Source organism: Musca domestica, unplaced genomic scaffold, assembly GCF_030504385.1.
Source record: "Musca domestica strain aabys unplaced genomic scaffold, Musca_domestica.polishedcontigs.V.1.1 206, whole genome shotgun sequence".
In the NCBI taxonomy this organism is placed as follows: Eukaryota; Metazoa; Arthropoda; class Insecta; order Diptera; family Muscidae; genus Musca; species Musca domestica.
This window is the reverse complement of record NW_026712255.1, coordinates 33,597-49,651: the sequence shown is the minus strand read 5'-3', so window position 1 is coordinate 49,651 and position 16,055 is coordinate 33,597. Positions and strand designations below refer to the sequence as shown.

The 16,055-nt window shown below is 36.2% G+C and overlaps 2 protein-coding genes across 2 annotated transcripts in view; one reads left to right on the top strand and one right to left on the bottom strand.

Moving 5' to 3' along the window:
- The window catches only part of LOC101901736 (uncharacterized), a 167,323-nt gene extending 156,428 nt beyond the window's left edge, over positions 1-10,895 (bottom strand). Inside the window, exon 1 of the mRNA XM_059122607.1 lies at positions 9,929-10,895. The gene's annotated coding sequence lies outside the window, so the exon portion shown is untranslated. The remainder of the gene's footprint in view (positions 1-9,928) is intronic.
- LOC131802413 (uncharacterized protein C7orf50 homolog) overlaps positions 1-15,938 on the top strand; it is a 53,575-nt gene extending 37,637 nt beyond the window's left edge. Inside the window, exons 3-4 of the mRNA XM_059122603.1 lie at positions 14,998-15,145; positions 15,247-15,938. Coding sequence (XP_058978586.1) covers positions 14,998-15,145; positions 15,247-15,863 — 765 coding nt within the window. The 3' untranslated portion in view covers positions 15,864-15,938. The remainder of the gene's footprint in view (positions 1-14,997; positions 15,146-15,246) is intronic.
- Positions 15,939-16,055: the final 117 nt, after the last annotated feature.

Genomic DNA, 16,055 nt, shown 5'->3' with positions numbered 1-16,055 from the left:
CATATAATAATGGGATTAAATATTTCTCCCACAAAAGGTCAATATTTTGAAAATAAATAGTTTTCATAAATGGAGAACTAAGTGCCAAATTTTCTGAAAACTTCGCACATCTAACAATATCTGCTCATAACATATCCTGTGTGAGAATAGACTAAAGTGGTTCAATCCATCTGGTCGAAAATCACAAAATGACATATAGATTGAGCTGAGTCCACGATTTAGTTCAACCTTAGCAAACTTAAGTCAAACCATATCTGTGGGTCACATATGGGTCGTATATATACATATTTTTGTTAGCATATGCTGAGGATACGAAATATACTATACGGCAAAATATGATACAAGATTTTTAATGATCGATCCATAAGACATAGAGGTTTGGGGGTACACTTGGTAAGAAGGAGAGGGATTATGTGGTAATTTTGAAACTTCGTACTTTAAGGGTACGAAAAATACTAAAAGGTTTTTAAAGGTGTAGGAAACTTATTGAGTTATTGATATTTTTAATGATGACAAACCCTGGGGTAAATATGTGAGACCCTGTATGATTTTCGGAAAATAGTACTTTAAAAATTATATAACATATGATATTGTGCGCAGTATCATGTATTTGAAACTTTGTGATATGAAATATAGCCGTATTTAGATAACTTCCATGTGCACAATCAGTGTTTCATCTATGTCCAATACAAAATTACTGTAGTACTTTTCGGTACCAAAAATTAGCAGTCGAAAAAAGCAATCCTAAAGTATCTATATCAACCTCACACTGTAGCGCCACTTAATTCGTTGCAGCCACAATCCAATAAAAAGATGTGCCAACAATGTGCCAAAAACTAAATACAAACCACAAATTGTATATCAAGAAAAATAAAAAACACAACGACTACAAGAGACTTGATAAACATAAACAAATGAAGAAAAAGGTAAATAAATTGGCCACCATAATGTGGGTCAATTTGCCATGTGTTGTGCATCATTAAAGACAGAATCACGCTTCTGAACAGCATCATTTAATACACACAAAAGTGTAAACATATGCCCACGGAATGAAAATGTACAATTTTATAGATCACACAAGCTTCTAACCACAAAGTAGTAGACGAGTAAATTGGCATTATATTTGTATAAAAAGGTGTAATATTTGAAGACTTCTGTCCTATTAGTTAAATAAAATAACTATAGACAACAATGTGTATTGCTACGGAAACCCTATGCTCAACCATTGCAACCTATCCCACAAACAAATCAATTGAGTTTTCCTATTCTGCCATATGGCTACAGAGGGTATATATCATTTGATACGGCCAAAACGTGCCTCATCGAAATAACGGTTTTACACCCTAGGTCTCTTTGGACCAAATCCGTTTCAGGACATTTGGAGTCAATCTAGCAATGTTCGCCCCTCCATCCATCACTCTGTCTGCTGGCTGATGGGAGTATTCGATCTCGAAGGGAGTATTCGATTTGGTCCAAACTTGGTACATCGTAATATTATTATCAAACTTAGATCGAGTTCGGAGATGGCCAATATCGGTTCACTCCTTCTGGTACCTCCCACACAAAAGGTCGACATTTTTCAAAAAAAAAAAATATTTTACTGAGAAAGGATAATTCGATTTTGCTCCAACTTTGCAAATCCAAATATTTGCATCAGTGCTAGTTCAGGTGCGAAAATGGACAACATCGGTCCACTCCATCTGGTACATCCCCCACAAAGGGTCAAAATTTTGAATATCCATGAAGCTCATAAAACGCGAAATTAACATCTGATTCCATTCAAACTTAGCACATCTCAATATTTCTATCAGCACAAGATCTTTTACAAAGAAGATAGATATCGGACCATGCCTTCTGGTTCCTCCCCCACAGAGGGTCAAAGTTTTGAATAACCAAAACGATCATAAAATCCGAAATAGGCATCCGGTTCTCTTCATATTTCCCACATCCCATTATTCCCGCTAACACAAGATCTGCTGTGAAGATGGGACATGTCGGTCCACTCCTTCTGGTAGCTCCCCCACAAAGGGTCAACATTTTAATATCCATGAAGCTCATGAAACGCGAAATTAACCCCAGATTCCACTTAGACTTAGCACATCTCAATATTTTTATCAAGATCTGTTATAAAGCAGATAGTTATCGGACAATTCCTTCTTGTACCTCCCCACAAAGGGTCAAAGTTTTGAATAAGCAAAACGATTCTACAATCCGAAATTGGCATCCGGTTCTCATCATATTTCACACATCCCATTATTTCTACTAATACAAGATCTGCTGTGATGATGGGATATCTCGGTCCACTCCCTCTGGTACACCCCCCCCCCCCCAAGGGGTTAAAATGTTGAAAATTTATGAAACTCATAAAACCCGGAATTAACACAAGATTACATTCAGACTTGGCACATTTCAATTTTTTTGTCAACACGGGAGCCGTTATAAAGATGGTAGAGATCGGACCATCTCTTCTGGTACCTCCTCACAAAGGTTCAAAGTTTTGAATAACGAAAACGATCATAAAATCCGAAATATGCATATATATTTAACACATCCTATTTTTTGTACTAACACAAGATCTGCCAAGAAGATAGGAAATATTGGTACACTCCTTATGGTACCTACCCAACAAAGGATCCAAATTTTTAATTTCCATAAAACGCTCATAAAAAAAAAAACTTTGCTGTGAAAAAGATCTGCCAATAGAACTTGAGTCGAACCTGGAGAGTTTCTAGTGTATAATTCGCATATGCTAATTTGCAATAAGTTCGAAATATATACTACTTTCCAGAGAACGGCCCTTGTAAGCCATCATCCACACCAAATATGCCTGATGAGCCGCTTAACCAACGGCGAAACGGGTCGCATAGTGGTGAGTGTGTGATAGTGTCTATCTGGCTTTCCTTTTCACTGCGAATTTCAGATCATTAAGCTCGTCTCGAAAGAGAAATCAAACAAAAAAAGTTATTCTTGATGGAATTCATGCGTGATAGTGGCTCGCAATATTCCATTCGGCAAAAGTTAAAGAGTTGCTTCGCTTGGCCAAAAGTGCTGGACTGCCAAATTTGGGTTTCTCCGATGAGAAAACATTCGTTGTCCACCAGTTTGTAAACAAACAAAACGATCGTGTTTACTCGCCAAAGAGGTCAGCTGAAAATTTGCACCTTCGGTTGGCCACCAGAACTTAAGCGCTGGCCATGGTGATGGTGTGGGCCGCCATAACAGCCATCAGAATAAATGCGAAATATTGCGAAAATAATAATAGCTTGGACACGCAAACATTCCAACATACTCAGGATCATCGCACTCAGCACGCGCCACACAAGAATGGTTACAAATGAGGTTCCTCGCTCCATTTCCAGCGCAAATTGGCGATCAAAATTTCCGGAAACCAATCCGTTGGACTATTGTGTCTGGAGTATTTTGGAAAGCAAGGTTGGCATTAAAAAAAAACCAAAGTGGCCATCACCTCAAGCAAGCGCTTCGCCGGAAATGGGCTAAAATACCGCAGAGCAACATTCGGGCAGCGTGTGACGGTTTCATTGGCCGTTTGAAGGCCATGATTCGTGCCAAAGGTGACTAATTCGAACAAATCTAAATTTATTCTAAAATTTGATGCTATTTCCGACATTTTTTGCTTTCATTCAATAAAAGTTAAAAAAAGATGTAAAAATTATGGCGTTTGACTTTGTTGCAGTTTTTTATCTCACCCTACATATCTGCGAACCTCTTCTGGTACCTCACCCACAAAGGGTCACAATTTTCAATACTTTTATCAACCAGAAACCTGAGATGAATATGGAATTTATAATTTCACATACAATTTAATATAAATGTTCGATTTACATAGAATTTTGCCCATACCAATATTTTTATCTGTAGTAGATGAATTTTAACAAGTAAAAAAGCAGTAAGTTCGGCCGGGCCGAACTTTGAATACCCTCCACCATTTGGAACGAATTAGAAAATTTTCAAAAAAATTAAATCCAATAAAAATTCTTTTAAAATCTTTAAAATATCTAATATAGGAAGGTGCCGATATATGGGGGGATATACGATATTGTAGACCTATAAAGACAAATCTATGTCTGCGTGTAAAGTACTCACAAGGAACTCCTTGTATGGATTTTCAGATAATTCCATTGGAAAAAGTGGCTAAAATCATCAAAATACCGTTATATGGGGGCTATACGATATTGTGGACCTATATAGATAATTCTCTGCCGAGGTATAAAGTACCCACAAGGAACTCCTTGTGTGGATTTTCAGACAATTTCGTTGAAAAATGTGGGTAAAATCATCAAAATACTGAATATCGGGGGGTACCGTTATATGGGGGCTATATGATATTGTGGACCTATACAGATAATTCTCTGCCGAGGTATAAAGTACCCACAAGGAACTCCTGGTGTGGAATTTTAGACAATTCCGTTGAAAAATGTGGGTAAAATCATCAAAATACCGAATATCGGGGGGTACCGTTATATGGGGGATATACGATATCGTGGACATATATAGACAATTCTTTTTGAGGAGGTAAAATGCCCACAAGGAACTCCTTATGTGGATTTTCAGACAATTCCGTTGAAAAATGTGGGTAAAATCATCAAAATACCGAATATCGGGGGGTACCGTTATATGGGGGCTGTACGATATTGTGGACCTATATAGATAATTCTCTGCCGAGGTATAAAGTACCCACAAGGTACTCCTTGTGTGGATTTTTAGACAATTCCGTTGAAAAATGTGGGTAAAATCATCAAAATACCGAATATCGGGGGGTACCGTTATATGGGGGATGTACGATATCGTGGACCTGTATAAAAAATTCTCTCTCAGGGGGTAAATTACTCGCAAGGAACTACTTGTGTGGATTTTAAGACAATTCCATTGAAAAATATGGCTAAAATCATCAAAATGCCGAATACCGGGGGGTACCGTTATATGGAGGCTATACGATATTGTGGACCTATATAGATAATTCTCTGCCGAGGTATAAAGTACCCACAAGGAACTACTTGTGTGGATTTTCAGACAATTCCATTGAAAATGTGGCTAACATCATCAAAATACCGAATATCGGGGGTACCGTTATATGGGGGCTATACGATATCGTGGACCGATATAGCCCATCTTCGAACTTGGCAGGTCAAGTGCAGACAAAAGAGAGATCTGTGCAAAGTTTTAGCTTCCTATCTTAATTCGTTTAGACTGTAGCGTGATTACAACAGACGGACAGACGGTGGGACGGACAGGGCTAAATCGTCTTAGAATTTTACGCTGATCAAGAATATATATACTTTGTTGGGTCTAAAATGATTATTTCGATGAGTTACAAACGGAATGACGAACTTAATATACCCTCCATACCTTTTTTGGTGGAGGGTATAAAAATTGAATACTTCCGTTTGGTAGCTCAAGAGCATTTTAACATTTTCTAAAAATGATCACAATATGAAATATAAAGTGAAGGAAATAACCAATATAGTCCAAACTTGGCACTTCAGAATATCTGTATCATATCTTTTAGGACCGATACGAAATGGACAATATTGACCCATTCCTTTGGAATATACCCCATAGAGGGTCAACAATTTGAATAATCATAATACAAGTTAAAATATATTTAAATAATCGAATATTGGCTAAGGGTATACATCTGTCGGCTAAACCGACTGCTACTTTTTACCTCTTTTTTCTAAAAGAATCAGACAAACCTATAACAATAATTTATTTGTTAACTTTCTTCCACAACTTAGTTACGATAGGTTGCGTGTTGTAAATTGTGCGTATCATGCGAAGCAATACATTTTTAAGCTTCTTTTATTGATGACTACAAATTTTCGAAAATTAATTGGGTTAATCGCTTTCTAGTTGTTTGCCAAGGAAGCGTCAAGGAGATTTGTTAGCAAAGGTCATAACTTGGAATTGTTTATTTTCTGTTTTGGTTCTTATCAAACAAATACACCTGTTTGACTTTCGTGAGTAAAAATCGTAAAAATAAAATTGCGAATTGATTTAGTATAGGTATTTAGAGGATAATATGAGGGAATTATAAAGATTTATAAAAATTAATAAAATGAATAAATTGGGAGGGTTCGCCCTCATAATTGGTTCAGCGAACTCAATTGAGTTTGACACCATCGACATTCACAAAAACAAACTCAGTGACTAAAAATCATTTTGAACATAAAAATATCGAACAATTCTTTAACGCATGCTACATTTTTTGTTTGGGTTTTTTTCACCCACATTTCTTGGCGCTCATAGTTTGTACAAGCATTGACCCTTAAACGTCAATATTTGACATTTGTATTTAATAGCCACGTTTTTAGTACACAGTCGTGTGTGTTTTTTTCTTTTCTCTCTTCTGGTTGAAGGCATCAATCGGATAGTTAGTATTCCATAAAAATGAGGTAACATTGAAAATATAAGTTTCTTTAGAATACCATGTCTTCGCAGCCGCTAGAGGGAGAGTGAGCAACAGCAGTTCATGAACCCAACAAATGAAAACTTCCAAGTGCGGTTCATTCTGCTAAGTGCTTTTGTTTCCAATAAATAAATTATGAGTTGTTCAGGAAATTAGAAAAAAAACATATTTCGAATAGAATGTATGCTGTGGATACAAAGTCGCTTGGTAGATACATTTGTGTCTAATATAGTCTAAAAATATATATTGTACATAAGGCAATTTTCAGAAACGAATATGTGTTTTATTTTTGGAAAACTTTTGGGTGGTCTTCGATCCAATCTATACCATATTCCATCATGAATAGATTTTTCAGAGAATTTTATTTTCCACAGGAATTTGTAACATCCCGAAATATTGGTTCTAGAATCACCATGTTTTATGACCCGATCCTCGAGAAATTTAGCAGATGTCAGTTCTAGGGTCAAAAATGGAAGCCTATAAATCAAAGAGATATTTCCATAATATTTATATTATGGACAAAAAAATGTCCCTTCGCAATTTACTATTGTGGACTGATCTAGGCGGAGTTTTGTCCAAACTTAAAGTCCAGGTCAAAAGTTCATAATTTTCTATGATGATGACATAATATCTAACAGTTAATTGAACCATACGTTTAGTGCGAAAACTGACGAAATTTCCATTCACCCGGAATATTGTTGATGAAAGGTTACATAGAAAGGTTACTTCAGGCGTTTACGATTAGTTCAATTATTATTTCCAACATTTCAAACATTATTTAACACAAAAATGTTTCAATATGGTCTTCCAATGCGCCAATTGAAGCGGATTCGTCTGTATCCCCACAAAAATAGTCTTAAGGCCGGTCCGAACCTAAAATAAAGACTTCGCCGAACTTGCCTCTCAATGCGACACTGACTTGTTGAATCCACATGACGTGCAAGTCAAGCTCTTGCATTTTAGGCAAAAAAAATGATATCACGGTAGGGCTCACCATTCACGGTTAGCATATTTAAAGAAGGACGGTCCAATGATGCCCATAAACCGAGCCAAACTGTGACTTTTTCTGGATGCATTGATAGCTCGTGTAATGCTGTTGCCTATCTTCACCCCAAAATATAATTCAAACAAGTCAAAAAGTATCAGTCGGTTTCGCTGACAATTTTCGATTATCTACATACAGGGTAAGATAGAAAAACTGAGAAAAAAAATTAATAAAAAGTCAAACGCCATAATTTTTACATTTTTTTTTTTAAATTTATTGAATGAAAGCAAAAATGTCGGAAATAGCATCAAATTTTAGAACAAGTTTAGATTCGTGCAATCGGTCACCTTTGGCACGAATTATGGCATTCAAACGGCCAATGAAACCGTCACACGCTGCCCGAATGTTGCTCTGCGGTATTTTGGCCCATTCCCGGCGAATGGGGCACTTTGGCATTTTTTAGTTCCAACCTTGCTTTCCAAAATACTTCAAACACAATAGTCCAACGGAGTGGTATCCGGAAATTTTGGTGGCCATTGTGGGCTGGAAATGAAGCGAGGATCCTCATTATGTAACCATTTTTGGGTGGCGCGTGCTGAGATGTGGGATGTGGTGAGTCCTGTTGGAAAGTCCAAGGTCTGCGACCAAAATTTTTGCATGCCCAAGGCTTTAATACACCCTCCAGAATATTTTCGCGATGATATTCGGCATTTATTCTGATACTACTGTCGATTAATACGAGCGGAGAGTGACCATCGGCTGTTATGGCGGCTCACACCGTCACAATGGCCGGCGTTTGAGTTCTGGTTGGACATTTTCAGCTGACGTCTTTGGCAAGTAAAGACGATAATTTTGTTTGTTTACAAACTGCTGGGCAACGAATGTTTTCTTATCGGAGAAAACCAAATTCGGCTGTTCACCACTTTCGGCCAAGCAAAGCAATTCTTTAGCTCTTTTGAGTCTATTTTCTTTCTGTTGCGGTGTAAGATCTTGCACTTTTTGGAATATCAATGGCTTTACCCCGAGCAACATCAACAGAAATGGTTCGAAAAGTAAAGAAGCGACTTAATCGAAACCCGCTTCGTAGTGGCCGAAAAATGGCTCGTTAACTGAATGTATCGCAATATTTCATTCGGCAAATATTAAAAATCAGCAGGATATGTACAGTTCTTTGAAAGAATTTTCAGTTGAAATATATGTCTTAAAGCCCAAAAATACCTTAGATCGGTATAGTAATATGGGGGGTATACCAAAAACAGTTCTACGGCATTGAAAGACATTTGAGTAACATTTAATAAACCTACTTCATTTTGTTCCGGGGCTAGAGTGATTGCCACAGACGGACAAACATGAAATAGAAAGTCGGTAAATAGTAGCCGGCATTTTTTTAATTAAAACTCAAATAAATAATAATGTGTAAATGTGAAGGTGAACATATATCAAATTCGAAGATGCTGACATGGTTAACTGAAATATTTTCAAAATACATGCTTCAGAATGCAGTGTTCACTAAAATAGCCGTTTAGCCAATACCGAAGGCCGGAAAATATATAACAAGTAAAAATGCAGTAAGTTCGGCCGGGCTGAACTTTGAATACCCTTCACCATTTGGGACAAATTTTGCAATTTTCAAAAAAATAAAATCCGTTAAAATTTTTTTAAATTTTAAAAATACCGAATATAGCTGTTATATTAACGAAACTTGGAACAATTATCGGTGAATAATGTCGTTAAAATCATCAAAATGTCGAATATCGGGAGGTACCGCTATATGGGGGCTATACGAAGACTTTTACATGCACAGACAATTTTCTGTCATAGGCTTTAATATCCATTACGAACTTCAAATACCAAATTTGAAACAATTTCCCGGTGAATAATGTCGCTAGAATCCCCAAAATATTGAATATCGGGAGGTACCGTTATATGGGGGCTATACAAAGAAGTGGACCTGCACAGCCAATTTTCTGTCATAGGCTTTAATATCCATTACGAACCTCAAATACCAGATTTGTAACAATTCCCCGGTGAATAATGTCGCTAGAATCCCCAAAATATTGAATATCGGGAGGTACCGTTATATGGGGGCTATACAAAGACGTTGACCTGCACAGCCAATTTTCTGTCATAGGCTTTAATATCCATTACGAACCTCAAATACCAAATTTGTAACAATTCCCCGGTAAATAATGTCGCTAAAATCTTCAAAATACCGAATATCGGGAGGTACCATTATATGGGGGCTATACCAAAACGTGGAGCTACATGGCCTATTTTCAATACCAAAGGCCCTGCAGACATTTGAGTAAAATTTTATCAACCTACTTAATTTCGTTCGGAAGCTAGAGTGATTTGCACAGACGGACGGACATCCCTAAATCGGCATAGAATTTTATGCTGATCAATAATATATATACTTTGTGGGATCTAAAATGAGGAAGGTTTTTATCTTCAGTTTGTCTCTAAAAAGTCATCTTCCTATATTATATCACATTGAATTAAGTTGAACTACTTACACTTTGGTTTCGTACTGTTTCGCCTACTTGTCTCGCTGACTCGGATGGTCCATCAAAAGTTGGCTCGGATTAGAATGTTAAATTGTCGCCGAAAATCAGATGAAATTTATTCCAGCGAATTTTCCAGGAATTGAAAACCACCTCCACACAAAAAACCTTTTATTAGAATGGCCTGTAAAACTATTTTCTGTTGATGCCTCTTCTTTCGGCTTTTGTTTATTTATGTTTTGTTATTTTTCTTGTTTTATTTACTTTCCTCGCGTTTTTGGGCAATGGTTGTCGGTGGTGTGGTAGGTCGAGTGATTTGTATTTGTTAGCTGGTCGTGGCGCAAGGTAATAGTTTGTGGTCACCTTAGAAACCGGGAACGCGTTAGTCAGACGGCGAATAACACTTTGTCGATACACAAAACTAGGTACACGCGACACTGAGGATTTGCGGTAGGTGGAAACGAAAAGTAATGGCATATAGCCAGGTTTAAAGAATTGGATATTGATTTTATTTTCCACGAACTGAAGATAAAGTGAGGTAGGCGGTAACTGGAGATTGGGCAAAAAAAAAACGCACAAAGTTGGCAATAAACAAATGAAACGGACTCCCCACTTTTTTTCTGAGGAAGTCAATGGAAGTCTGCTTCACTTTTACACACAAACATTAAGCCCGGCCAGGGCTGACAATTGACGTTGTGATGTCGCTTTTCTGGCTCAGTTCCACTTTTTTTTTAAATGACGTTGTTGACGTTGGGATGGACAACTGGTGAAATGTGTTAACAACACACGGGCACAGCACAACGTCAATCCAATTAGGAGCAGTAGTAAATATACAAAACGGTTTTAAATTACCGGCTACTATGCCACAATTTTGCCAACAATGAAAACTATTTCAGCGGGAATCCGAAAAATTACTTTGATTTATTTCGCTCTTCGAAAACGATTTTTAGAATTTTTTTTTCGATACTCCATAAAATTTATTTTTTCGATACTATTTTATTTCATTTTATTTTTTTGAAATATTATTGACTTTTTTTGAAACATTTATGGCCACAAGTGATTTGGACATAAGCCCACAAAACGCTTGAGCGTTTTGTTTTCGATTTTATTTTCAATTTTTTCCACTTTTTTTGCTTGTTACCGCCAAATTTATATTCAAGCTATTACGTATTTCATATATTTTTGTATGGATTTCAGAAAAAGAAATTCTGAATTTCAGGAGATGGAAAAAACAAAAGAAAACAACGCGACGCGACGTTTATCTTTGCCTTTCGTTTCGTTCTCTTTCTTTTTGGTCGTTTGGAAAATTCACACCGAAAACACGAGGGAAGAAAATATACACGTTCGTTCTTAGAACTCAACAATGCTGAACTGACGGGCTAGCTGTTACCCCAATCGGTATCTTGGGGCTAGCACCGGCAGCAATAGCAGCGTAACACTTTTGCGCAAATCACAGACACCCCCCCTTGATGCACACACATACACACACGGACAGACATCCACTGCGGTCGGTATGGGACCCCACAAAAAAGCCAGCCAAAGGAAGCAAAACTATGAGTAAAATTTCAAACAGAAAACAGAGCACAATACAAAATAGTCAAACAGAGCACACGAAATACACGAGGAAAGGCACAACAAACTGAAATATTAATGGACAGAGGCATATCGCGCGACCTGCCGGCTAATGTATGAAAGTGTTCTTCTGTCGAGTATCAATATTCTCTATTGCACGTTGCGGTTTTCGAGTGTGCAACTTATGGCACCTCACAAGGTGTATTTGAATACGTTTCATGTGTGGTGTGGTGGAATATTAGGGTGAAGCTATTCAATAATCTCCTCATTCCCAAACCTATGAACCATGAACTATCATCCGATTTACCCCGATAGGTGACACATAGCAATGCCGAATGTATCCGTTCTATTAGGGTCTATACGACGACTTGGACCTGCATAGGCAACATTTGTCATAAGCCATTACAATATTCAAATGCGAAACTTGAAAAAAATTCGGTGAATAATGTCGCTAAAATCTTCCAAATGTCGAATATATGGAGGTACTATTATATGGGGGCTATACGAAGATGTGGACCTGCACGGACAATTTTCTGTCTTAGGCTGTAGTATCCATTACGAACTTCAAATACCAAATTTGAAACAATTTGGGTGAATAATGTCGCTAAAATCATCAAAGTACCGAAAATACTGTGGTACCATTATATATTGGCTATACCAAAACGTGGACCTACATGTCCCATTTTCAATATCAAAAGTCCTGCAGACATAATATAAATTTGAATACAGTTTTACCAACCTTCATCATTTCGTTCGGAAGCTATAGTGATTTCCACAGAAAGACAGACGGACGGACATCGCTAAATCGACATAGAATTTTATGCTGATCAAGAATATATATACCTTGTGGGGTCTAAAATGTATATTTCGAGTTCTTACAAACGGAATGACAAACTATGGTGGAGGGTATAAAAATTAAAAGTAATAATAGATATTGTATTGCTTAAAACCAGAAAATACCAACAATTACTTATTTAATATTCATCTTCGCCTAAAAGTATGCTCAGTAATTTATATTTCTTACTCCAATTATCGTTCTGCTCAACTCAATATAACAGAGCGGGATCTTTTTTAAGTTTTTCGATATAATTTTCTCATTTAACCGGTATTTATAATTTAAATGCTTTCAAAACAACTTTTAATTTGATAGATTTACCTGAAAATGTGTCCAATATTTATGCTACATTTAAAATTTTTCCAACTACAAGAAATCATATTTACTTACCAAATTCATGATTTCAAATCCAATTCGTTATTTCTGCCAATCTGCATACATTTATCGGTGATAGACGATGTATTTCACGCTTAAATTATGACGAAAACCGATGTTAACGCGATTTATTATGGTGGCCTTGACCGAATTCACATCGATGTTGTTGATGAAGCAACAACAAGCAGGATAATAAGGTCATCCACATCAGAGCAAAGATGCCGAATAACACACACGCACACACACACTTACACATAAAGCACGCTTAATTTTTATTTAGAACTTAATGCAATTAATTAGAAACTTATTTTTATAACTTTTTCTAAGCCCGCTGCTGCTTTCAAAGGATGCTAATGGACAAAACAAACTTACCTTCTAACTAAATATTAATTCAATAGCAAACACTTGCACCATTGACACTCATATACTTTCCAAGGATCTACAACGTCACACTATATTAATTGCACACAAATATTTGATTCAATCACAATTTTTTTCGAATACCCGACACTAAACGAAAACTCGATAAGTATTTTTCTTTTAAATTTAATCACAATTCCGCTTTTATTACGACTTTTAACTCCACGATTTATTTAAGATTGTTTTAAGGAACACAGACGGCGGCGTTAGCTATTTATTTTTACAATTCCTTTATGCTCCAAATTTGGGGGGCTTTTTTGTTATTGTTTTTTGCGCAAAAGAACATGTGTTACCAAATCAGGGTTGAAATTGCAAAACGAGCGAATTTTACTGGAAAAAGGATGAAAAGCTAAGAGTTGCCATGTTATAACAATTGTTTACTTTTAACGGTCAATTGGAATTTAAAAATATCTGAAACACCCGGTATTATTGAATGGCTTAAAAATAGCTATTTATTCCATATCATAGGGAGATACATTTTATTTACCTTTTTTTGTGCATAGACGCTTAAAAACGTAGAAATTATATTATAAGAAGAACTATATTGGTATTCTTGAGTGTGGTTAAATTAAAATTTTATAGTTCCGCCTTCAATATGAGCGTACAGCTGCAAATATTTTGTCATTTTCACGCCTTTTAGAAGGTATAAAAGTCAAGGAAAAATATAATCTAAAACAGAAGACTAAAATATTAGACTCATAAATCATGTAAGGTCTGATTATATAATGGTTGAATTTTGTTTCTAAGTATGATTTTTCGACGTCAAGAACATGTATGAAGATCGACAATATCGCGGCTTGTTATGCTATAATACTGGCAGAAGATGATCCTCACAAATTTGTAATTTATTTCATTACAAGAAATTGTCAGGGAAAGATTGTGAAAATTTTGCCAACATTTTTCAGCCGGTTATTCTGGGGGTTTTCATCCTCAAAGACTGGCTTAAAATAAAACGTTCTTCGAGAACTAAACAGGAACTTGTGTGGATTTTTATACTATTCCATTGAAAATGAGGCTAAAATCATCAAAACACCCAATATCGGAGATATCTTGGACCTATATAAAAAATTCTCTTTCATGGGGTAAAGTATTCGCAGATAACTTATTGTGTATAATTTCAGACAATGCCGTTGAACAATGTGACTAAAATTATCAAAATACCGTGGACCTATATAAACAATTCTCCTTCATGGGGTGAAGTACTCAATGGGAACTCCAATTCCATTGAAAAACGTGGCTAAAATCTACAAAATAAACAATATCGGGGGTACTATTGTATGGGAGCTATACGATATCTTGAACCTATATAAACAATTCTCTCCCAGAGGCCAAAGTACTCAGGAAGAACTTGTTGTGTAGATTTTTAGACAATTCAATTGGAAAATGTGGATAAAATCATCAAAATACTTAAAATCGGGGATCCGGTTGTATGGGAGCTATATGATATCGTGAACCGATATAGCCCATCTTCGAACTTGAACTGTCTGCAGGCAAAAGACTGATCTGTGCAAAATTTTAGCTTCCTATTTTTATTCATTTTGACTGTAGCGTGATTACAAAAGTCGTACAGGGCTAAATTGTCTTAGAATTTTACGCTGATCAAGAATATGTGTACCTTGTTATGACCAAAATGATTATTTCGATTAATTACAAACGGAATGACGAACTTAATATAGCCATCATACTATGTGTGGTGTAGGTTATAAACAATATGAGGGAACACAGCGTAAAGGAACTCAATGGACTGATATATGTACGAACGATAAAGTCTGTGCTCGTCCCAGTGGTTCCTCTCACAGAATTGTTGCTTTGAACTAGTTTGTTTCTCAACGCTCTTCAAATATAAACATATTAGAAATTTAATTAAACAAATGGCTAATTAGATGTCCAACCCGTTAAAAAACAAAAGGCCAAGAAGAGGAAAAACTCTTGTGTCGAACATGAAGATGAAGTAGCAAATAAAAGCTTCATTTTGGAGAACACCACTCCTCATGATACAGAAGTTGTCACGGTCAACCATGAGCAAGGTAAACGCATACATACTATGTAAATAAAAAGAAAATGTGAAACTATTAATAAAACAATGGTCAAATTATGAATGGATATTATATATGTAATGTTTTTACAGGGGTTTCCAAGAAAACAAAAAAACGCAAAAACAAAGAAAAAGGTGCCGTCAAGGAGAAACGTTCAAAGTCGCACAAGACTGTTGACAGTGGTGAGGATGATGAACAACACGAGGTAGAGCAACATGATAATGACGAAGATAATGATGATGATGATGGAACAATAGAACCCACCTTAGAACAATTGAAAGAAAGTGAGAAACCCGAAAATACATTAGCCATAGTCACAGGTCGTCAAAAGAAAAAGCAAAAACATCAGAAACTTTTGGAGGCACAGAAAGAGCATTCCATGGAAAAGGAAAGGCAACGTAATGAAGAATATCTAAAAAAGTGGAAACATTGTCGTGAAGATTGGAAATTTGAAAAACTTCGACAAATATCCATACAACAGAGCATGTTCGATGAGAATATTTTAAGTACAGAATATTGGAATATTGCCTTGGAATATTTGGCTGGTAGCAAGGGTGCTGCCAAGGACAAAGTTATTAAAATGGCAAATGATGTTATCGATGAAGTCGATAAACAATGCGAAGCAAAGGAAACAGAAGAGCAACGACAACAGTTGGTTAATTCTGTAAAATATCAAAGAGCGCGAGATTTACTACAAATATTTGACTGATGCAATTAGATTGTAATTTGGAAAAATACCTGAAGTTAATAAAAATTTTAAAATATTCGACAATGTTATTAGAAATTATAAGAGGATTTATTTTCAAATTGGAGGGCATCTTGCTGCAAGTTTTGTATGGACGGATAAAAAAACGTTTGATATCAGATGGACCAATATTAATTTTGCAACGCGCATAGACCA